The sequence below is a fragment of the Cupressus sempervirens genome, chromosome 1 (genome assembly GCF_028749045.1).
Source record: "Cupressus sempervirens isolate cs-2001-9-10 chromosome 1, ASM2874904v1, whole genome shotgun sequence".
In the NCBI taxonomy this organism is placed as follows: domain Eukaryota; kingdom Viridiplantae; phylum Streptophyta; class Pinopsida; order Cupressales; family Cupressaceae; genus Cupressus; species Cupressus sempervirens.
This window is the reverse complement of record NC_143118.1, coordinates 835,769,986-835,795,230: the sequence shown is the minus strand read 5'-3', so window position 1 is coordinate 835,795,230 and position 25,245 is coordinate 835,769,986. Positions and strand designations below refer to the sequence as shown.

Here is a 25,245-nt window from a genome sequence, read left to right as displayed (position 1 = left end):
TCAAGAACCAGAACCTAAGCAAGAGTATCCAGGACATTACAAGGAATACAAGGAAGATAAGGCCAAACTTAATGACACTCCAGCACACAAATTTGAGAAGGACAAAGAACTAAAATACAAAGAACCTAAACTAAGAAGAATGAATCTAGAGGAGGAGGATCATCCCAAACAAATCCTCACTGGTGATGACTGGGTCGACAACCTTCAAAACAATTTTGCAGTACACAAGCATGTTTGTATGAACGTATAACGACCTAAAGGAAGTACCATTAGAGTTATGCATTCATCGAATAACGCTCGTATCAGGTTCCAAACCAATACGTAAAAGACCCTACTGGATGGATAGAAACTATCACCAAGATGTTGGATGCCAGTATCATTATCACTTTTAAGGTACAAACCTTTGAATGGGTCTCCCATACATTCATTACGTTGAAAATGCAAGGTAATCAAATTTGGATTTGTGTAGATTTCAGATCTCTGAACGCACTAACTATGAAAGATCCCTTTCCAATTTCGTTCACAGATAGTTTTTTGGAAGAACTAACAGGGCAAGAAATGTATTCCTTCATAGACGAGCTTTCGAGGTATAACTAAATCAACATAGCTGAAGAGGACAAATTGAAAACCATGTTTGAAGTGGAAGATGGAGTCTATGCGTACAATTGGATGTCGTTTGGATTGTGTAACGCACAAACAACCTTTCAAAGGATTATACTCCATATCTTTGATGGAATGTCTATGGGGAACTTCAAAGCTTTTTTAGATGACTGGTTAATCTATAGTGGAAAGGAGCACCACTCGAGAGCATTGGGGAAATGCATGGAAAGATATCGACAGTCAAGATTGGCTCTAAATCCAAAGAAATGTCGGTCTATCATTACACAAGGTAGACTCCTCGGCCCCATAGTATACATCAAAGGACTGAAAACAGATTCAGATAAGATCAATCTAATCATTCATATGGAGAGGCCTACATGATGTAGGCAACATTGAATCATTCCTACGACACGTTGGCTACGGCAGGAGGTTCATAAAAGGATTTGCAGAGGTGTCCTTACCATTGGAGAAGTACTTGCTTGACAAAAGGAACAGGAGACATTCCAGAAACAGTAATCAAGACTGGTAGGAGCACCCATCCCAGATTAGAATAAGAAAATCTATTTTCACGTGAATGCTTTTGATTATGCAATAGGGGCCACACTAGCCCAAACAAGACAAGAGGGATTGGACCATCCAGTGTACTTAGCAAGCCGAATCCTATCAAACGTGCAATAGAACTATAGCTCAACAGAAAGAGAGGCACTAGGTATGGTTTATGCTATCCAAAAATTTAGATAGTATTTATTAGCCACATCATTCACATTTTTTGTTGATCATCAAGCTATGTACTTGGTAAACAAGCCCATTGTACAAGGAAGGGTAACTAGCTCGCCAATCCTCCTCTTGTTTACTTTTAAAATCATAGTACGTCCTGGAAAGAACTACGTAATTGCAAATCAATTGTGCCAAATACGGTCAGGAGAACCTGAAGAGGAGGTAGTCAATATGGATTGTCCAGATACACATTTATTCCAGATTGCAACATTACCTCACTTGTATATAGGAATTGGCTAATATTTATCAACTTCTACCTTTCCAAAAGATATGGCAGTCAGTGAAAGCATGAAGATTGTGTTGAAAAGTAAGACATTTAAACATAACAACATATTACTATACAAAAATGGGGCCATATGAAGTGTTACGAAGATGCGAGATGGAGGAGGAGATTCCAAGAGTACTCAAAGTACTCAAAGAATCCCATTAAGCAATTCCAGGAGGCCATATGGGACATGATGCTACGATATGCAAAGTGCTATTAGCCGGATTGTAGTAGCCCACCTTACATATGGATGCTCAAGAGTGAGTGTTGAGCTGTGACACATCATGTCAAAGAGCAGGAAAACCCTTGAAAAGAGACTCCATGCCTCTGTTTCCATCACAACCACAAGAGTTATTTGAGAGCTTTGGATTGGATTTTGTAGGACCCCTGAAGGTAAGCAATATGCATAGATGCAATTATGCAATAGTGGGTACATTATATCTTACAAAATGGGTGGAAGCAAGAGCTCTTCTTGACAACACAACAGTAAGTACGGCCATATTCCTATACGAACAAATAGTGATCTGGTTCAGCTTATCTCTTCAAATAATAAGTGACAGAGGAGTACAATTGTAAATCAAATGATCTGAACTATGACAATCAAGTTCAAGAAATTTCATACACTTTTCATTACATACTATCCTCAAGCTAATGGTGAGGTTGAAGCCACAAGCAAAGTATTAGTATCCATCTTGTAGAAGACATGTGGGGAAGAATAAGGATGACTAGGAGGAGAGGCTTCCCGCGGTGTTACAGGCATATTAGACCACTTATAACGCCACAACAAGCCAGACTCCATTTCAACTGATGTACAAGCAAGAGATTGTAATGCCTGCAGAATACATAGTTCCAAGCCTAAAGGTGGCAGTTGAGCATAGACTAGGTATAGAAAGCCTAAGGGAGAGGCTCAACACTTATTGAAACCATATGAAAGAAGGATGATTAGACAATGGGCTAGGGAAGTAGCACAAAAGAGAAGGAAATTCTCGCATGAAAAACATATGTCAAAAATCAATTTTCAACCAGGACAACTAGTACTTAAATATAATGGTAGGGTTGAACTACCACCAAGAAAATTTAACGTTTGATGGCTAGCACCTTACAAAATAAGGGAAGTTGGAGCAAATAGAGCACTAAAGTTATCCACTCTAGATAATAATCCCCTGAAAGACCCCATAAATGGATAAAAGTTGAAGATTTGTAAGGGAAGGCAACAAACTTTTCAAATTAATATAATGGATATAAGAATAGAAAACAAAAAACAAAAAACAATTAAATAAGAAAAACCATAGAGTAAGATATTCAATGAAGATAAAAAGGAGGAAAGTAGTAATAAAACAATTTAAAAAGAGAAAACAACTCCAAGAGCATTATATAACACAAGAAAAGACAACCATATCAAACCATTGCAAAGGGCACGAGACAAAATGAAGAGAAGGCCAAAGAGAACACACACAAAAGAGAGAAGGGGATTGTGCCACTATACAGTAACAGGTCGTACGACTCAGGAAAAAAGTTATACACTAGAACAAGGAAGAAGAGATTGTACAAAAGACAGTATGTTTGAGGGAGAAGACAAAGGGTATAGTTCGACATACGACAGGAGCAAAAAAGTGTACAGTGTTATCCCTACAACCATACGAGAGCATTAGTCCTAACATACGGACACAACATACAAAGACTTCCGTACGAGTTAACAAGAAACGTATGCAAATAGAAAGCAAATCTATGATAAGAGCCAGTGATAGTACGGAAGAAATCACTTAGAGCAGCGCTACTGAACAGATCAACATTGTATGAACAAATGCAAAACGGCACAAGAAATGGCAATAATAGGAGGATATGCGATAATAAAATAAGGACACACAAAGTGTAATTATTGGCATGAGAAGGGAACAACTAAAATGGAGAATAGGTTATTTAATCAATCTACTAGAATGGTGGAAACTAGTATGGGCAATCCTACCAAGGGCACAATTACAGATTCTGGAAAAGACAAGAGGTTACAGACAAAACATATGGCTTCCTCCAAGAAGAAAGGAAAAAGACTACAAATGCAAATATCACATTTGAGAGCGCTTCTGGAAGTGAGTGTCAAATTTGGTAGCAAAGTGCGGAAGAGAATCATTTGCTAAAGGGGGCATTATGCAAAGTAGAGGTAGACAAATCATTTTTATGCATTCTTTTAATTTGAAAGACTGATTGTTGGATATGATAAGAAAGGACAAAAATTAGTTATCCAATACTTTCAGCGAAGTATTAGAATTTCTCATTCAACAAAAGAAGGTATTTGGGGGTCCCAACCAAGGGCAGGACCCAGCAAAAACCCCAATAAAAATGACAATGGAAGAAAAGAAGAAATGTTTGGGACTAATGTGCAAATTTGATCTTCCTGAAAAGGAGTGGGAGAGCATCTGAGTAAAAGCAATAGTCGGGGTTTGAAAAAGAGTTTCATTGGTACTAAAAAATGGAGATGTATTGTGGATTTCCAAAGTAAGCTCATAGGAGGGTGTCAAACCTCTAATATACCCTTATTGATGTAGCCCTTGGTGAATGGATTGACCAAGGGGAGGGTGTATAATTGAGATCAACTTTTCTCAGAACGATTGAAGGAATTTTTGGAGCTAAGGCATAAAGCTTTCTATATGCCTCATCATGCAATAGCTATGTTTTCAGAAACGCAATTGGAGCAACGTTGGCAAAAACAAGTGACCACAGATTGGACCATCCGATACACTTCACGAGCAAACTATTGTCTAAGGCAGAAAAGAATTATAGAACAACAGAACGTGAGACTCTCTGAATGGTGTACGCCATGCAGAAATTTAGACATTACCTATTGGTGACTCCATTCATATTCTACATAGATCATCAAGCCCTGCTATCATCTAAGGACGAATAAGCAAATGGCTATTATTGTTACAAGAGTATACATTTAAAATTGTGGTGCAGCCTAGGAAAAGCCATGTAAATACAAATCATTTATCGAGGATCAAATTGGGAGAACCACCGGAGGGAGTCAACAACGATTTTTCTGATGCACAACTATTCCAGATTGTCGTACTACCATCCCGGTACGCGAGTATCGAGGAATATCTTTTGAAGGGGCAATTTCCTAGGGAAATGCCACCAAGCGAGATGAGGAAACTGGTGTTGTGAAATCGAACGTTCCAATTGATTAACAGGTTGTTGTATAAGATGGGACCTAACTAGATCTTATGACGATGTGTTCTAGAGGAAGAAATACCAAAGGTATTGAAGGAAGCACACAAAGGACCCACAGGAGGACATATGGGGCTAGATACAACTACACAGAAGATACTTTTGGCAGGGTTATGGTGGCCAACCGTGCACAACGATGCCAAGGAGTGGGTCATTGCATGTGATACATGTCAAAGGGCCGAGAAGCCACTCAAAAGGGCTTTCGTGCCTCTGAACCCTTCACACATGCAGAAATTATTTGAACGTTGGGGGTTGTACTTTGTCGAACCCCTCAAGGTGAGCAAAACCCGAAGATGCAAGTACATTGTTGTAGCAACAAAGTACCTTACCAAGTGGGTAGAGGCACGAGCCCTACACAACAACTCTGCAATGAGTGCGGCAAGATTCATCTACGAGCAGATCATCACAAGATACGAGATCTTGATATAGTTGACAAGCAACCATGGGGGACATTTTGTCAATCACGTCATCCGACTACTAACCACAAAATTCAAAATATTCCATTCTCTATCGAGCCCATACTATCCTAGAGCAAACGAACAAGCGGAAGCCACAAACAAAATCTAGGTTGCAGTAATCTACAAATCGTGCACAATTCAACGTGAAGATTGGAAGGAAAAGCTACCATCGGCATTATGGGCATATCGTACCTCGTACAAAGTCACCACAAAACACTTTGTTCCAACTGATGTACGGCCAGGAAGCAATGGTACCAACAAAGTTCATGGTACTGAGTTTACGAATATGATTGAAAATAAACTAGGAAACATGGAAAGTCTCAGGGAAAGGTTGTATAACTTGAATAAAGTCGATAAACGGCGATTACAAGCACAATGGGCTACCAAATTTTCACAGTGCTATGGCACGACAAGCACTTAAAACTCAACAAGTTTCTACCGGGTCAACTAGTATTGATGTACAATGGGCATAATGAAATCAAATAGGGCAAATTTAAGGTAAAGTGGGTCGGGCCATATAAAACTCGTGAAGTGGGCGATAATGGAGCAATAAAACTATGGACGTTGGACGGAAAGGAGGTGACGGACGCAGTAAATGGGTCAAAATTAAAAATCCACCATGAAAGGAAAAAGGTTCTAGGAGAAAGGAGACTCCCCTGAACGAATAACTAAAAGACAATATAAAAATAATAATAATAGTAGTAAAATATATATGTATATTAAAATAATAATAATAATATAATTAATTATAATAAGTATATGCAGGAAAGAACAAGAGGAAAGGGATAAAAAGCGAAACCACTCACTGTACAGAAAGAAAAAGATTACCGTACCGAAGGATCAAGAATCTGTAGGACCAACCCATCAAGGAAACAATAATTACCCACTGTATAGCCAGTGAAAGGAGCAAATATATGAATTTGACTACTGTATGACCAATAGGGGGAATGTCTGGATTTATCGTACGGATACATAATTGCAAGTTGTGATAAGCACACCGTACGGATTGCGAGGGAATTCACCGTACAAAGTAGAAGACTGTGTGGAGATACCGTACAGCCCGAAAGCTTAACAACATATGCAATATACCACACGACTAGTGTAGGCAAATACATCGTACAGACTAAAGAAGAAAGCTCATTGCTTACCATACAGACTTCACAGGATCTCGCATAAGAAGGGAGTTATACCATACGGTACAGACTTTGCTAAGTGAAGGGTTATAATGCACAGTGTATGGACTTCACAGTGAGAACAAAGTTATACCGTACTGTGTACGGACTTAGTAGAGAGTAATGCAAGCTCACCGTATAGCCATGGAGAAGCCAGAACGTAGAACTAAATGTTGACTACTATACGGTCATGGAAAATAGAAGGTGGGCTCAAAGCATAAACCCCATACGGCTCTAACTACTGTACGGCCAAGTATGGATACCGTAGGGCATTAAAGACAAAGAAGCTTAAATGCCCATCGTACGGCCTAGCAAGATTTAGGAAAGGGAAAGGTATTATAAACAAGAACGGAAACAGCAATTGCAAACCGGCATTAATAATCACCATCAAAAGACACCGTACAAATGATTGGGTAGTAGGGCGAAGGCACACAGTAGGAAATTGACGAATAAAGGGACTCCAACACCATACAAGGAAGCAAAGCACAGGCAGGATCACCCTACAGATTAAGGAATAAGGAGAAAATTTAAAAATAAAGGTCGTACACTTCCAACTAAAAGAAGGCCATATATCGAAGGATTGGTGATGTACCATTCCGAAGAGGAACTGACCTAACTGTTTTCTTGTCCTCATCACATACAAAAAGACAAAAGAGGTGATAGTTATGCAGTCAGCTGAGAAGACAATGTGGAAGAAAAAATTAGAAGAAGATTCATCGAGTAGCACAATGAACAGGAATGTACCAGCTCTACCATCGCAATTGCGTATTGCAGGAAGTACAGGCAAAAAGAAGGCAAGGGCACAAGTATAGTCGACTACAACTATGCATCTTACATCCTAGTATGTCACGTTCGAGGGTTTGAATAGGTTAGAGTGTAGGAAGTGGTGGCAAGAGACCCCGAATGACCATTTTGCGAAGGAAAGCATACAAAGGGAGCAGGTGGAATGGGCACTGCGAATGCCAGTGTTCTGCATTCATGACTTCGAGGGTTTTCTCCGCACTATGCTAGAAACTTAGAATGATTCTCACAAACAAGTTTATTTCCTTATCTAGGACAAAACCTTGTGATATCTTTTAGAGCAGCAGACTTCACCAGGGTGTTCGGCATACCTAGTCATGCGTAGGGAGGGAGAAAAATTAATAACAAGCCAAAGAAACTAAGTCGAGAAGTGAACGCGCAGCTCGTAGAACTAGTATGTGGTAGATGGCCTCAGGCAAAAAGCGAAGCTTTAATGGATACTTCGAATGGAAGAGGGTTGAAGAAATCCGATGTACAAGAAGGGCACTAGCATTGTCTGATGGACCTAGTAAGAAGTAGATTCACTGGATCGAGTAGGGCATCTGATATTTCATTCCTATAGGTAACCATGATGAATGGCATCATGAATGGAAGAGTATATTACTAGGCATCTCTATTGGTTGAGCGTATGAATGAGTTTATGACATTGCAGCACAACATTTTATATGCCACATTACGCCATCAATTTATTTGTCGATGCCACAGCACAAATGATACCTAATGATAGGCTGGAGATCAAGTCAGGTCCGATAGAACCAGCAGAGCCCCTAATCATGCAATGGAAGCACCTTGATACTCTAGGAGGGCAGAAGGCCATCGGACAGAAGAGGCTGCGACAAGAGGTAGAGAGCTCAGAGAATGGGAACACTGATAGTGGGAGCCAAGACACATCCTCTAAAGACACTGACGACTCGGAGGAGGTGGAGGATGAGGAGGATGATGAGGACATCGAGGTTATCACAACACCATCACTATTATTTTCGAGGTCCCTCGCGACTACATCTCACTCTCACTTAGTTTCAGCAAGTGTTCGCATTCCGAGATTTGGACAATTTAGGCAGCCTGTGGTTATGACCCCTGTAACCTAGCAACCAGACTAGCAACGCGGCTAACACCCAGGCTATCAGTCCAACCAGCATTAGCACCTCCATGGGTTGTTGAGCCTTCAGTCGACTAAGGGGCTTTGCTAGTTATAGCCATAGTTTTACCAGAGATAGAAGTTGAGACACATACAGTCGCGGTTATACCAAATGATGAGGTAGAGGCATAAGAGGGAGTGATGGAGGTACCTATGCAGGAGATTCCTAAGAGTTTGGGGACACCACAAGTCAGACTAGAGGTAGTGAGATCTGATGCAGTGGTCACCATAGATGACGCGTTATTGGCCACCAGGGAGGATGCTACAGTCGAGGACTTGAGTGAGCAGGAGCTGAGTGGGTACTTAGGTAGGAGATTCAGTATTAGACCGAAAGTACCAACACTTGTCACTATCTCACCCATGAGAGAGGTACCCGAGGTGACAGATGCCCCAGCCCCAGCAGAGAGTCATCCTACGGTGGAGCCACCACCACCCCCTTTGACAGAGAGCACAGCTGAGAGGATGTTGGAAGCGGTAGAAACAACAATGGCCATAGAGCACACCATGTCATCTAACCCTTTGCCAGCTATAGAGGAGGATATGGAGACATACTTAGCAGATGTATTGACTTGAGGTAGACAAGTAGTAGTCTTGGCACAAAGATGCACCTTGGAGTCGATAGTACGGGAATTGGAGCAGGTCTTTGCATTTATCAGGGTTGGTTGTCCAGCAGCCTTCTCTATATGTTTCGAGGCGAGAGGATGGTCGAGGATAGAGACCCCAAAGGTGCAGGAGAAGTGGAATACTCAGGAGCCTGTGTTGGAGAACAGAGTCGAGCTGCTCACGCGAGGGATAGTATAGGTGTCTCGAGTGGCGTACTATCCCCTACGCAAGATTGAGGTGGATCAGGTAGTAACAATAAGGGCTCGGGAGGAGACATCTACCAGACCAGCCTTAGTAGAAACAAGTTTGGCCACCCAATAGGCGACTTGCAAAAAGAAGCGCACAACACTCAATGCTAAGAAGGCAACAATTGTATCTTAGTTGGTGGATGCGAAGAAAGAATCAGATACAAAGGAAGTGGAGCTCCGAAGGATAGCCAACATGATGAAGAGAGCACTAGAACTCCAGATGCAGGCTAAACTAAATTTGGACGCTCAGACGCAACAGGTACATGAGTTATGAGCACAGTTGAACGAGCTTCGGATGCAGAGGACACCTACCACACCAGCTGGATTAGGGACGCAACTCTCTACTTCTTAGTTTTCCATGAGTCTTAATGTAATTAGTAGTTTGAGTCATATTTTGAATTTTGATGTATAAGTTGTCTCTATCTTGTCGTCCGGAGACGACTTTACTTTTTGGGGGGGGAATGATGTTGGTAAAAACTATATTATAGCCAACGAGTAGAGTTAGTATCCGAAAGGTCGCGTGATGATTGAGTCACCCCTTTGGGAAGTATATGTTCATCGTCCGAATGGATTTATGGATCATCATTGTAATTGGAAGTACATCTCTGCTTATATGAATAAAGTCTTTGTTCTGTGTTAGATTATAAAATATCTTAACGCAATAAACATCCGTTTACCCTGTACGGTGAACAAATGTCTATTTACAATTATGAAGTTTCAATATATTTGCTTCAAATGTTCATCCACACTTACTATAGTCTTAAGCAAACTATACTTGTCTTCAAAAGCCGATATTATATTGCATTGTATATAAATAAGTTCGACTATTCATCGGCAATGTTCTTACATTGTATTATTTACTAGAATAGATATCTTAAATAAATCTATCTAAAGGAATGTCGATAGATATCCACTACAAAATGATTAAAATTTTAATTTACAACACCCGAAATTATTTATATTTCCTTTCTCTTTTTTTTTTTGCATTAACTTAAGCTTTTTATTATAATTTGTAAAGAAAATTGATGATTTTTAAATCTCCAAACATTATAATTTTATCAAATATTTTATGTGGTGTTTATTAAATTATTTTTAAAAGTATATTATGTTTATAATTAAATTAAAAAAATTGAGGTATAGATGATTGTCAAATTTAACCTAAAAAGATAACATTAACACAATCACACCATCCCACTCTACCCATTCTGCCATTGTAGAACGCCTATCGGCATTAATTAATTTACTTTATATTTTAATTTTATTATTTATTAAATATTATTAATTTTATTAATTTTTTATTATTCATTAAATTTATTTTAAAATAGGGTGATGACATGAGACTAGATCCAGAACATTCTAAGTGAACGTTGAGATTCCTAAAAAGGAATGAAATCGAGGTTAAGTATCCCTGAAGATTTATTCAGTAAACAAGCAAAACCAAACGAGGGGACATTACAAGTATGCAGTACATCAGGAAAAGGAGGTAACTATGGAACAGCTCCAGAAGGATGCAAAGCCTGCTCAAAATGCATGGCTTAGGACAGGTAGCTGTGAGATGATAAAAGAGTGTAGTTTGATTGTCCCAGCATTTTCACAAGCTGATTCCAAATACTGTTCGGAAGTACCACATGACTTAGAGCAAGAGCCTTGCGTGAAGAAGATTTGACATTAGAAGTTGGGGCTTATAGTCAAAATGATTCAAAAAACAAAACTGTTTTCTCTACAACAAAAGATGAATGGATCATAATTTTGACATAAATGCAAAACACACAAAAATACATCACTGAAAATGGCGTTGCAATCACATTTCAAACAAAAGCAATAAAGAATTAGCGGTGGCATAAGTGTCATCTTAGCAGGATACATTTGGAATATGTGACTTTGCATTCTATGTGTGTGCTGGCAGTTAACAATTTCTATGTTTGATTTCAGTTATTCTGCGCGCTTACTTATTTGCAAGGCCAGGGGCCCCTATAGAACCCATAATACCTTGTTTAAAAATACATTATGACAGCTGTCCAATTCACAATATACAACACAGAGAAGAGAACTACTGACTTGAAGGAGCACCATTTGTCTCGGAGTTTCAGTTTCCCTGCCACCTTCTTCATGCCCTTCCTCAAAGGTAGAAAATGAGTCCTGCGGACACTTGAAATCTGATATATAGCTTTCAAGAGATTTGTCAGACACGACAGGCATTCTCTCCAGTGTTCGAGTGACCTCATTCACTCCCACAGAAAAATGTTGCTGCTTGCCACATCAATACATTAATCAGCCCACTAGCAACCACTTCATTAACACCAAGACTGCCCCTACTTATAGATGAGAAAACAATCGTAAGCTACAAAAATTATAAAGAATATAAATTATAGAAATAGGACACGTAAATGTCAGAAATACATAAGTAAATATGGGAAAACAATCATTAAATTTTTTATGCATGCCCTAACATCCAAATGAAAAAATTCATGAGAAATATATACAAAGTAGTAAAACAATCAAATGAAACAATTAAAGCATTTAATCAGCAATTATAAAATAATTTAATAGGATATGTAAAATTTAATGGCTTATCAATATACCCACTTATTCAAGTTTTTATTTTGAGCTCAAAAAACTTTTATGAAAAGCTCTAAGTTTGAGAGATAATATTAAAAAAACATATTAGATTTATAAAAGATTATCATGTTCTTTCCAAAAACATAAGACTTGATCAATCAAGTTGCTAAGCTGTATGTGCCATAAATTTTACCTGCAAGATTTACTCAAGTCACCATGCTACAATATTTACCTTCATCCATATCTTGTAAGCCTTCGGTTTGGGTTGTTTCATGGCATCAATGGATCTGCAGCAACTCACATTTCCAGTAAAATTTTCAAATTCAAAACAAACAACAGACAATTACTACAAAGAGACAAAAAGAAACTATGTCCACATATACGTTAACTATGAAAATACACAAAGCAATCAAGGACATGGGCTTGAAATGCTAACAAAATAGAATAACGTTAAATTGATGAATCCAGACCAAGGTAAGCTTTAAGATATTACCAAATCCAACCAAGCTTTAAAATAAAACCAAATCAACGATCTCAAAACTTCTGCAAAATGAGCAATTGGGATTGAAACCCCTAAGTGCACCAATGGAGATCCTAAAGCCAAGCCTTAATAAAGAACACACCAAGCAAAATGAGAATGTTTAGGCTGAAAAATTGGTTTTCCGAACTAGCTAAAACTGGAATAAGAGATCATTTTTTATTTGGTTTAGCAAATAGAAAGAGAGTCAATTATATCCTCTAAAAGGGTGTAGCTTCAAAAAGGAGTGGCAGGGCAGCAGTCGCAATTTTCTCACCAACTGTTTTTCCTCCCCATAATGTGCTCTTAGGAGATTGGCCAACATTAACTTAAGGCTCACCAATCTTTCACATGTTTTTAAAAAGGAATTTGTATTCTTAATTTGGAAATTCAATCATCATTCCCATGAGCAGTTCCAAGTTGAAACCTAGGCCAACAAGGTGGCACTAGAAGGGGCACAACTACAAGTTCTTCTTGATCACTAAGTGATGTGTCTTGCACTATGGAAAAGTCACCATACTCACATACAATCTTTCCCACTAAGCAAGATGATAGTCAGAAGTATCCATTCATGTTAGCATTCCCAAACCAACAATAAGAGAGTTTTGTCTCCACCTACAAGAAGCATTCATTGATCACTGCCTTGTAATATTCTGAGCTATTACCTACAGCAGTTCAGATAAATTCCAAAATGTTCTGACCCTGAAATCTGGCAAATGATGTGTTAATTTTGTGAAGTAATTCTATCAAACAGTCACAAGTTCCTGTAGTAACTCTCAATCTTCCTAAACCTTTCAATGTATTTAAAAATCCAATCCAGTTATGAGATAACAGAGTTAAACATTTTGACAAACAGTTGTCCAGTATTCATTTACTGCTCCTCCCATGGAAAATATGAGATTTAAATTCTGTTACCGTTAATGCACTAGTGCTGATATGAGATGATTATTATAAATGCAAAACAGTCTGGAGCCCAGTCAAAGTCTTAATAGATTATAACATAAATACGGATTCAATCAACGCAACTTAATGCACTGATAGTCAATACCTTACATTCCCAATAAGTGCTAGCAATAACTTATCATACCATGGCCATACATATGTTGGTAACACTCCCTGTCGCTGTAATCATCCAGGAGAAGTCTCAGTGCACACGCCTACCCAATAACCCGTTTGCAAGAAAGAGGATGATATCCACTGGCTGTATATAAATTTATGGCACTGCAGAATCCCGTCTGCCTGTGACACTTGTTAAGTTTGAAACCGCTATGCCATAAACCCTTCTGGAGTAGAAGTTGACTACTATTCCACGTCTCTTACTGGTGTTTACTGCTTATATTCTGACTACCCTGTCCGACTAGGAAAGTATCACTTTCAAACTTGATGCGCACAGCTCCTGTTCATCCGCCAGCAGTCTAAACTCATACCATTTCCCAGTCCAGTGACAGTTGCACACTCGGAATACAGAACCCGACCTCCTTTAGTGTTGTTTTTTCTACGTAGAAGATTTCCCTCACCCAGAACATCAGCACTGAGCTTAAACCCGACTTTGTTCTATCCTGTGTGAATGTCCACCCTCATGCATAAACGACTGGCAACAATACCGTCTAGCAGACCACCAATACACCTTCACTCCAGCTACCTCGACCCACTGCAAGTTACCATACACTTGAGAAATGTGTATACCCAAGCTTGAATTTCCAGTCACCTGAACTTCCTGGGATGCTAAGAACTGAGGGCTGAGTGTCACGTTAGGAGTGGTTATGGAAATTCCGTGGCCACTATAACTGGTGTTTTAAAATTCCATCCAACCCGATTGCACCTAATTTTGATAGAACTTCAGACAAACTGAACTTAGAAATAGTGCAGCAAGAAGTTCATACCTTCTTCCAAGAACTGAGATGATTATTCAAAAAAACCTCCATAAACTATCCATAAAATAAGTAATTCCAGAGAAGCTGGGGCTACGTCCAACGTCTCTTATTTTGCTCCAAGGGTTTTCGTCCTCAAAGCAACCAGTCACATTTAAGCAACCAGAAATGCTAAAATGCTGAGCTCATAAATTCTTCTTATTGTTAATCCCAATGCAAGCACGTGCTTAAATAGCCTCGGAATGAGGGAAAGTACAAGGTACAAGGAATGTGGGATTAATTGACATTTTCGTCCTGTAGTCACTTAAAGCTATTATAAAGTAAATAACTTTCAAAACATTAAAGTGACTTAGCTCTGCTCATTAAATAAAGTTCTGGAGTAAATTAAATTAAATTTCTCATTGTGACTGGAGAGCATCCTGAGTGAAAATGATATTAATCTATCCGGATGTGGAGATCGATTAATTCTGCTGCCTGGAACTAAAATCAAGAAGGGGACATGACATGCCTCCTCAAGGAGCCACCCCTTATTGACATCTTCGAACTGACAAAAGCGAGCACCTCTTTCATAGAATAATGATAAATTCGCACGCCTATGACTTGTCATTCCTCTTGAAATAATCCTATCCAGGAATTCACTATCAAACTTATGATTTTCTGAATTTTTTCTTTTCAGCCATTTTGTCAAAAAGTTTGCAATGAATATGTTCTGATGTATTTTTTAAATGCAATGATTAGAGCAGCAGTAACTATAACTCTATCAAGTACAACAATCATAGAATCATCACACTATTCAAAAAAAGCATTCTATCAAACAATTGACCCTTTTATTAAGCTGACAACAATTACAATGAGAAATAGAGATTGCTACTTTGGAAAATCAAAAGCACGGAGATGAATAATTTTTTCTAACCTCCAAAATGTTGCTAAATATACTTCAACAGCATTTCACTTGCTGCTGATCAAAAAATAAACTCTATGCTCAGAGCTATTCATTACAAACAACAATTGCAGCCCTTTACATAGGTGAAATTGAATACCAAACACTGCTACAGCTTCTGTATAACTAATTTACATTAATTTAACTTTGATATGCTATGTGCCAACCTCTTTTAGCAGATTACATTAAAATCCACACAATACCTTCATAGATTGTGACTTGTTTATGTAGAGTTAAACATATATAATGCCCAGCTTGTTTTCCTGGAAGTGAATCGACCACTCTTTTTGACTGTTGTAATAAACTAGAGCTGCTCAACTTTCATCGCATACCCTTTTTCTTCCCTGTATGCAACTTCAAGAGCGTGGCATCTCTTTTACTATTTGACTTGCAGCTACGGTACTACCTATGCACCTTCTCCACATCATCCTAAATGTCCCATGACGTGTTATCCTCACTTTTTCTGAGTTTTAAAATGGGATGCTAAGTATTTGGGACCGACAACTTCAATTGAAGTTGTGCCCTACCAAAGGAAAACCCACAACTTCTATTAACATTTGTTGAATATCAAATACTCCCAAATCAATATATTAGCTTCTCACAGCGTTCTTTTCCCACCTGACAACAGTGTAAATCCTTTCTTAAATAGTCATGCAATTTTGAAAGGAAAATTATCTTCTTTTGACCCAGAGCAAATATTTATACATACTCATGTCCTCTATCTTAGCCTCCACACTTTCCCTTTAGGAAAACCAAAATCACTAACAAGGCTGGTGTTTACCTTAAGTTATATGAACCTTTTCATCTTCAAACCTGGCAAAGCCAGAAAAGTGTATATTGGTTGGCTCCAGACCCTTACTACAAACATTTAACACAAAAGCAACTTCTGTGAATAGTACATTCATCTATGAAAAGTACATCTATGGTGAACCAAAGAGGCATTGAGAGACATGTCCTTCCTCAAGTTCAAAAAAAAATCCACAAACACAATTACAACAAAGAGTAATTGCAATCTAATTTTATTATGAAGAAATCTAGTTTTGTAAAGGTAGATGATTGAGTGCATTTTCCTCAAACCAAATTTGTGAGAAGTGCACAGATGTAAGCCTGACTACCCCTACTTACCCAGACGCTGAAGTGTCTTGAACATGAAGCAGTGTCACTGACATGTGATGATAGTCCAACCATGGAACAGCACCAGGTGATTCTATTGCACATTGGCACTAAGCCAATTGGTGGATGTCGTTGTTAGTAATATAGTGCAGGTAACAGGGGTTGCATTTAGATCAAAATTAGTAATAATTTAAAAATCATATCATATTGAACTCAAATAAAATAATGAGATAGACAACTATTATGTAGGGAAATCTATCTAAGGTATTGCATCAAGGAGGCTGCTTAATCAAAGAAGCAGCATGTCATAGGAGATGAAACCATAGTTCTATGACTCACCCAGACTCGCCCAGCCTCACCAAGACTTGGCAAGTCCCAAGCAAGGTCAGCCTACATTAGTTGCAAGTGCCCAAACTTGAACTTTGTCAAGTCCTAAGCAATACTCACCGAAACTCACCACTTCTAGCAAGTCCCAATGATGGGACTCAATCGACGTCAAGTATTTAACTTGCATTAAAAAGCAAAAAAATAAGGTGCTTTATGTTGCTTTGTTCCCTTCTATTTGGTCTCCTCAACACTTAAAGTAAGCTAGTTTTATGCTCTTGGCAATAAAAGAACAAGACAAGTGAGTTGTGCGGAAAAACAGAAGTGCCTACAAGGGCAACCAACAAGTAAGAAGAGAAAAAAATCATCAACAAATCACATTACCACAGCTTCATACAAAAATATTGCAAAGAGATTGCATCTCATTTCATGTTTGTTCTAAATAGGTAAGATTCAATTTTTTGGCTTTTGTATTTTTATTCTTTTTGCTATTTTCTAAACAAAAAACTTCATTGTTTATTTTTTAAAACATTTAATTCTTTTCCTTTCGAAATCAAACTTCAAACAACAAACCCTACATTTTTTTTTAATTCATCAAAACAATTAACGAAGCCTACAATTTTTTTAGGGCAAACCCTACTTTCCTCTTGTATTAGTTTCTAACTTTATAAATGACAATGCACAAATGTTAAATTTTTTGTAATATTGTCTTATTACAGCAGCCTTTGACCTTCTAAAACCCACATTTTTTCACTATGTTCCCCCAAGTTTCTGGGATGGGGAAGCAAGGGACAGCGGAACGGGTTTTTGGGACGGCAAAAAATTTTGCCAATTTTGGGGACCGAGGGGGACTACAAATGGGGATGGCTATACAACAATAGGAAAAATTAAAATATATAGAGAATCTTAAAATATTTATATGAAAACATGGATAAACCATGAACTTATACCTAATAGAGCCTTAAAATATAAGAATCAGCAGAACTCGTATGCCAAATTTGTGTTACTTTGAGAGTCAAAGTCTGATTTGTTCTAGAAGTCAAAGTCAAAGTCCCCTAGGTGTCCCCAAGTCTCCGAGATGTTTCCGGGACAGGGACGGCTGAAAATATACCAGGACGTGTCCCCGGGTAACACTATTTTTTCATAATCACTGCTCCAAAACCTAAAGCTAAAATTAAGACCACTAGACAAGGTCAAATGGATGAAGCTTCAAAGTATACCAAAGATTTCCTGCTAGAACAAAAGGACAAACCAATATTTATATTGTAAAGAAATTTTTCATGGTGGCATCATTAGATTGAAATAACATGTTACTGAAATACACGGCAATGACGTTGATCTACGTGACCAGTAACTATCGAGGTTGTTCAAGGATGCCAACTGTAGTTTCAAACTTTTGAAGCAGTTGACGAAGCAACAAGAGGAGTTGTCAAGTGCAGCTTCCCGTTTAGCTAGGGGTTGTATTTAAGTGGTTTCTTCCATGCCTCACTATCGTCCTAGTGATTCTACTACTTTTTTTAGTGGCATTATTAGCATTGGTCTAAAAAGTTTGGGAATCTAGGTTGGATTCAAATATTGAACCATACACTACTCCTAGTTCACAACCCATGCTTGAGAGCATGCCTTGGAACAAAGAAGTACATGATGTTGCTCGAAAACCAATTGAAAAACTTTGGTTCTATTGCAACATTCCATATTTTTACAGTTGGGTTATTAGTTTTTATTCGATTGTTTTATATTTTGCTTTGTTTATTGAATTTTATAACAAGTAATTTACTTAATTTAATCTGTTTCAATCAAGTCTCCTAATTGGCAATGCTAGATGTCGTAAACATTTGTGGGGTAGGATTCAAAGACCCTAATGTTGTTAAGTAGCCCAATTTAATTAGAAATGGCCATGATGTAAAGGTTAGATTTCTGGACCAGTGTGTGTTTTGGAGCAAAACAATTGCACCATCATGACCAATCGGAGAGATACACTCATAAATTTTCTTGTTAACAATAGAGGTGATTGATCATTCTATTTCCCAAATGCATTGAATAATATTAATTTGAGTTAGTGATCAATATTTGTAATTTATGATTAAATGATTGATCCTTAGTTTTTCTTTATTTTGAGGTTCCACCATTTTCCTCAAGTACATTAATACTTCCACACATAGCAAAAAAGCCACATACCTATGTGAGACCATAGAGGAAGTCATAACTGAGATTGCTGAATAAAACATCATTCAAGTGGTACCAACAATGCAAGAAATTATGTTTAACGTGAGGTCATTGCAATGTGCAACACATTGCAATGACCTCACATTAAAGGATATTGACAAGCTTCCATGGGTCAAGACAAGCACAGAAAAGGCCAAAAACATTTCTAAACCTATGTACAATCACAAATAGGCCCATAGAGCTATGAGACAATGTATGGGACAAAATGAGTTGATCAATCCTAGTATCACAAGATTTGCCACATATTTCATCACATTTTATTCCTTGATTCAATCAAATGCCAATATGATGCCCATGTTTATTGATGGGTGGACTACCTCATCCTCTTCTACAACCAATAGAGGGATTAAAGAGAGAGGATTTTGTTTTTTATGAGCTGGGCTATTGCGCCCCATCTGCAAAGGTCATGCAAGTTATTTGCAGTTTAGTAAGTGGGAATAATTCTTATGTTATGATTAGTAATGGCAATATAATGACAATTGGTCATCAGGTAGTTAGAGGAGTTTAGTGACGGCTGTTGTACTCAACCAACTGTTTGTTAACCCCAAATGATAATTTTGATAATGTATGTGACAGAGTCATATCAATTGTTCTGTTTTCATTGATGTCAATGTAATGTTCTCGTGTTCTATGACCCTGTGATTACGTTACCTGAGGGGTCGTACGGACAACTGGAAGGTGGTACGGACATGAGAAGACGATGTACAGTTGCCAAAATGATGGAGATGTACGGTATGCAATGTACAGTGGAGCAGGAGATGTCCGTACAAAAGTTTGGATGTCGTACGGTGGTGGCTGGGCAAACTAGATGATGGCCGTATGGTGGGAAAATCTGCAAGTTGTACGTAGGTTGGGGTCACAACCGTACAGTGGCCAAGATGGCCGTATGGTGTGAGGAAGAGAGAGTCGTACAAGGATGTACTTGGTCGTACGGTAACCAATGCTAGCCATACAATGGCAAAAGGTGAAGGCCAAGTGTCCATGCGGTGGCAGGAAGATAAAGGCCAAATGGTCGTATGGTGGTGAAATAAAGCAGTTGGGGAGTGGACCATACAGAGGGCAATGTAGTCACACGAAAGATGAATTAAGTATCGGAAGAAGTGTATGGGGTACGGTTAGAAAATAAGCACTTAGACATATAATCACGCAGAGACCCAAATTCATAAGATAGAATCAACAATGAAGATTAGAACACATAACCATACAATAAGATTTGCCAAAGATGGTGCTCTAATTTGCCAAATCCGAGCGAAGTGTTACAAGAGACGGAATAGGGTGAGGGTTGAATCCCACCGAAACCGGACAAACCAAATAGGGAAGGTCTTTCACTTCCGAAATGGCGAACAGGAGAGAACTCCAACAGGAATTCGCAGTATATAGAAAATAATCCAAAAGCGTCCCTAAAGACCACTTAGAAATTGTGCTAAAATACCCGTCGGAAAACTTTTCGAGGGTGTACAAAGATAGCCAATGGCGACACAAACTACGGAAACAAAAATTAAAATGGGCCCGAGATATATTAAATGAATCAGCCCATTAACAAGGTTTAATTAAATACATTGACAGGGACATTACAGTCAAGCCTTAGTTGGTTCGACATTATGATAATTCAGTAGAGTGCCATATCATTTGATTGATGAAGACAATTTGAAGAAAGTATCATTAAGTGTTGATAAGTGTATGGTATTCAATAGGCACTTGAACGAGTTAAACTCTAGCAATATAATGGTGGTTTGATTGTTTTACATGATTTGATGAAGTGTAGGAATAATGTATAAGCAAGACAGTTTGGTCAGTGAATGAAGAAATAAAGTATTTACCGAACTACTACAATTGTCACAAGCACCTAAAAAAGAAATTAAGTGTAGTGTCAACTGAGCAATTTCAATATCAACAGTATCTGTAATGTCCCCATCTTTTTAGCCCTTCAATGGAGTTCTTAGCCTTTACATTCTCTAAAGGCTGAGTGGAGAAATAAGGAGAGATTGATTAAATTAATTTCTTAGAAAGTCATTAATTAATTAAAATTAAAAGGTGACTTTATATTTAATTAATTTAATTTCCTAGAAGCACAACTAATTATTGTATTGGAAAGGGGGAAGCTTCTAGAGAGTGCATTTTCTTGAGGTACAACTAATTATTGCCTTGAAAAGGGGGAAGCTTCTAGAGTGTGCAATTAAATAATATTTTATTTCTTTCTAGAAGGGTGAAGGAAAAGAATAAATAGAGACAAGAGCTTCATTGTTAAGCATCCAATTATTGTCAATTGCATTTGATATAAACTTGACAGAAGAAACTAAAGGTTTCTAATTTCAATTAGCCATTGGAGAGCGTCAATTCTTCATTGTTGCAACCATTTGAGGTGGTGAAATATCCACTGAATTTGGTATTCAGGAAAGCTTCATTCTCGAGTTCTATTTGTGCTTGAATTGGAGAATACATTTATTGTTGGCTGCTATAGTGTCGTGAACAGTGACGAAAACAGTACCCATGCTACAATACTTAGCTTTATTATGATTCCATCCTTGGGCATCACTATTATCAAGTTCCTCTTGCAACTATCAGTAGTTAGTGTAATGGGCACCCCTGGATGTCCCAAAAAACTAAACCAATTTGCTGAAAGGAATTTTGTCAAACAGTTTGCATTCAATCTCTTATTTCTCCGTTTAATGTTTTAAACCCCTTATAACTCCGGAAATCAAATGTTTATTTGTTTGTTGTGTTTTGTGCATGGAATTGGTATCATACAACATAAACAAGAAAGAAACTACAATAATATGCAAAGTGGAAATGAACTGCTGCTAATAAAATGTTATTTTCAGAATTCATAAAACCAAATACATGGCAAATTTATCAACTCACTAATTACTTCAGCAGTATTGACATAATACTCCAGCCCATGCTTTTGAACTTGCTGCTATAGTGCTTTGTCCTTCAATCAGTCCACTACCTTCGTAATATCATTCCCTCAAAGCGGCATAAGCATCAAAAAAGTAGTGAAGAAGATATGAGCAAAATACCAAATCTGCCTGTAGCTGGAAATGCAACTAAATTGCCTGATAATGAAGCCAATAACAAAGAATTCCAAAGGCCAACCCCCAAGGGAATGACGTCTAGAATGTTACAAGAGAGGATAGACGTCCTCAATTGCCAAGAACGGAGCTGCAACTCACACACCAATTTCTTCTCATATTCAACCTGCCTAATGAAGCCACAAATGCTTCCTTTTATTCTATTTCCAAAGGTCCGCTCAACTCATATGGGCAATGTGGGATAAAAGATGTGTAGTATATAAAACACATATTAAAATACCCCTTATGTCTCCCTTGGGTACACATCCCCATAAAATAAATATTAAAGTAACACTTTAATATTTTACAATTAAATTAGACGTTACTTTAATAAAACTTCAGGCGTTAAAATGTATTAGCAATCGGACTCCGAATAATGCGAGTGATAGCTCATCGGAAAGCTCTCACCAAGGAGTATCAAATCCAATCACCAAAATTGACCTGCACTGTGTCCTGCTTATTTACTAAAAATAGTAAGTATGCCTGAAACTGAGTAAATCAACTTCGTTTTGGCCCAAACTGGAAATGACTAGGCCAAAACACTCCAGGATCCCATTAAACCCTTCGTTAGCCCTCGGGACCATGTAGAACAAGGCTAACGCACACACACTTGGTCAACTGCTAAAATGGGGACATTACAATTAGCATTGTAATCTTAGGCATATAATTTTGCTGTTGTAAGCGATAATTCATAATCAGATTTGGCATTGTTGTAGTCATTATTGTAAGCCCATTTGTCTTTGCAAATTCATATCAACATTGTACATGGGAATGAATTCAAATAAGGAGATATATGTTGCATACCATTTGTCTGACGAAATGTCCATCTAATAGCACATATGATCAGCTTAACAGTTGTATGCCAATTGTTTGTCAAAATGTCAATTGCCTGTAGATATGCATTCCATATCTAGTTTTCATGTATATGCATTGAAAATACTAAAAAAAACTGCACTTGCATGTTAGTTCATTGTAAGAGGCATTGTAATATCATTTGTGAACATTTTGAATTTGTTAGCATCATTTAAACTATATCAAACAATCTGAAACACAAAAACTCAAAAAAGAGAAAGGCAGCATGCAAGTGTTTGACAATATTCCTTGAGCTAAAATCACTCAGATTGAGCAAGGGATATTGTTTATGTTTTAGCATCCGTAGAAGTAAATGATGATAATCTGATGTACTAATCAATGTTTATGTTTTCAGACAAACTGGCATTGTTACTTGCTAAACATACATACATACATACACACATACATATATATCTATACATACATACATACATATGTGTGTGTGTGTGTGTGTGCGCGTGTGTTTGAATTAATATATGTTTGCAACACATTGCCTATCGGCAGTCTGATTAATTGCATATTAAAAGCGATATGGCAATCCCTCATTGCATTGACATATTAATGATTGTGTTATCGGGCACATTACTTGTATTGTTATCGGCCTCATTACTTGTATTAAGATCAGGCTCATCACTTATATTTCGTTTGCCTTAACTAATGGGCAGTTAGTCATGCCACCGAAGAGGCATGACTCTACGGGGGTCATGACTCTCCGTCTATGTATTTAAAGAGAGCAGATCGCTGAGGAATGTAATCAATCTACGGCATCACAGGATCCAGCAGTCTGCAAGTTATACTTTGTTATCATTTCCAATATATTTTATTTAATCTAACCTGCAATAGCATACAGCATTCAGAGTACGTTCAACATACAGGTGATATTCTCAACAAATCATAAAAGGAAGATATTGAACCAGGTCAATGAGAGATCATTATTTGAAGACATATTCTGCTCTTCTATAGTACAAGTAAGAGTTCCATTTCATTGTAATTGTTTTATCTATCAGAGATCAATAAAACTTAACATGGTATCAGAGCCATTCTGATAAGAAAAACCATTACACAAAAAATAAAATCTCAGTTTTAAGAAAAAAAAGGGGCTAAAATCTTAAACCATTAAAATGGTGAATCATGTGAGACTAGAAGATAGGCTTGACGGTGCATCTAATTTCTCTTCATGGAAAATTAGAGTAATGATAATATTAAGGGAAATGAAATTAGAAGAATATATTGAATCAAATATGTCTATACCTAAAAATGGGCTAGAGAAAGTAACATGGAAAAGACATAATAACAAAGCAATGAAGATCATTATAGATTTAGTGAAAGATCATATCTTACTGTCCATATCTAGCCTCAAGATTGCATTTGAAATGTTCTCAACAATTCGAGATACATTTGAAATCAACAATACTAGTAGATCATTAACTCTAAAACAAGATCTACTATATATAAAGATGAAAAATGGAGAATCTGTCACCTCATACTTTTTAAGAATTTATGAACTAAAAGATCAACTTGCAACAATGGACAGTTGAGTTGATGACAAAGAACTCAGCATGATAGCATTAAGAGGTCTTCCACTATCATGGGAAACATTTATTCGAGGATTAAGCTCTCGACCCGAACTTCCAAAATTTGATATATTAAAAAATGAATGCACTCAAGAAGACTCTAGATTAGTCTCAAAAGGAATAAGCACAAATCAAGAGGGAGAAATTCAAGTACTTCATGTAAAACAAATAAGAAGAGAAAATTCAAATACAACAAAACGGAATCTAACAAATCTTACAAGCAACATGATTGGTCTAAAGTTAGATGTTTCAAATGTGACAAAATTGGCCACCCCCACAAATTTTGTCCTGAAAAGAAGAGAATTCAAGCAGCCTTAGCAGAAATCAAAGAAGAGGGTGAAGAGAAAATAAAAAGAGAAAACTATGCTTTTTACTTAGCCCTTTCAAGTGAATTAAACTCTAATAACAATACTTGGATCATCGGCAGTAGAGCATCTCGACACATCACTGGTTTTAAAGACATATTTGAAACCTTCTCTGAAGAAGTATCAAAAAAAGTTACCATTGGAGATAACTCTACTCATCCTATTAAAGGAATTGGTTCCTGTTCAATTCAACTAAACTCAGGAATTACACTACAACTCAAAAATGTTTTATATGTACCAATAATTAAGAGAAATCTAGTATCTACTTCTAGTCTTGTTGATCAAGGTTTCAGAATCACATTTCAAGATGACAAAGTTCTATCTTGGCCCAAGAACTCTAATATTAAGAAAGCCATTTCCATCAAATTTAGAGATGGAAGTCTTTATAAACTTTGTAATAATCAAAACTTAAACCTAGCTCTTAGTCGTGAAACTTCAAATTCCACCGAAATTTGACAAAGGAGGCTAGGTCACCTTCACTACCAGGCATTATCATTCATAGGGAAAATTGCAAAAGGTTTACCTAGCCTAAAAAAAAATTATTTAAGT

The 25,245-nt window shown here is 37.5% G+C and overlaps 1 protein-coding gene across 3 annotated transcripts in view; it reads right to left on the bottom strand.

The window, feature by feature from the left end:
* The window catches only part of LOC149580450 (Ribosomal protein L7Ae/L30e/S12e/Gadd45 family protein), a 174,914-nt gene that overhangs the window by 54,145 nt on the left and 95,524 nt on the right, over positions 1-25,245 (bottom strand). For 2 of the 3 annotated variants that reach the window (XM_089791061.1, XM_089791069.1), the window contains exons 3-4: positions 12,076-12,130; positions 11,343-11,531 (exon numbers count right to left, since the gene is read on the bottom strand). In XM_089791061.1, coding sequence (XP_089647187.1) covers positions 11,343-11,531; positions 12,076-12,130 — 244 coding nt within the window. The remainder of the gene's footprint in view (positions 1-11,342; positions 11,532-12,075; positions 12,131-25,245) is intronic. The other variant, XM_089791076.1, reaches the window with a different exon arrangement.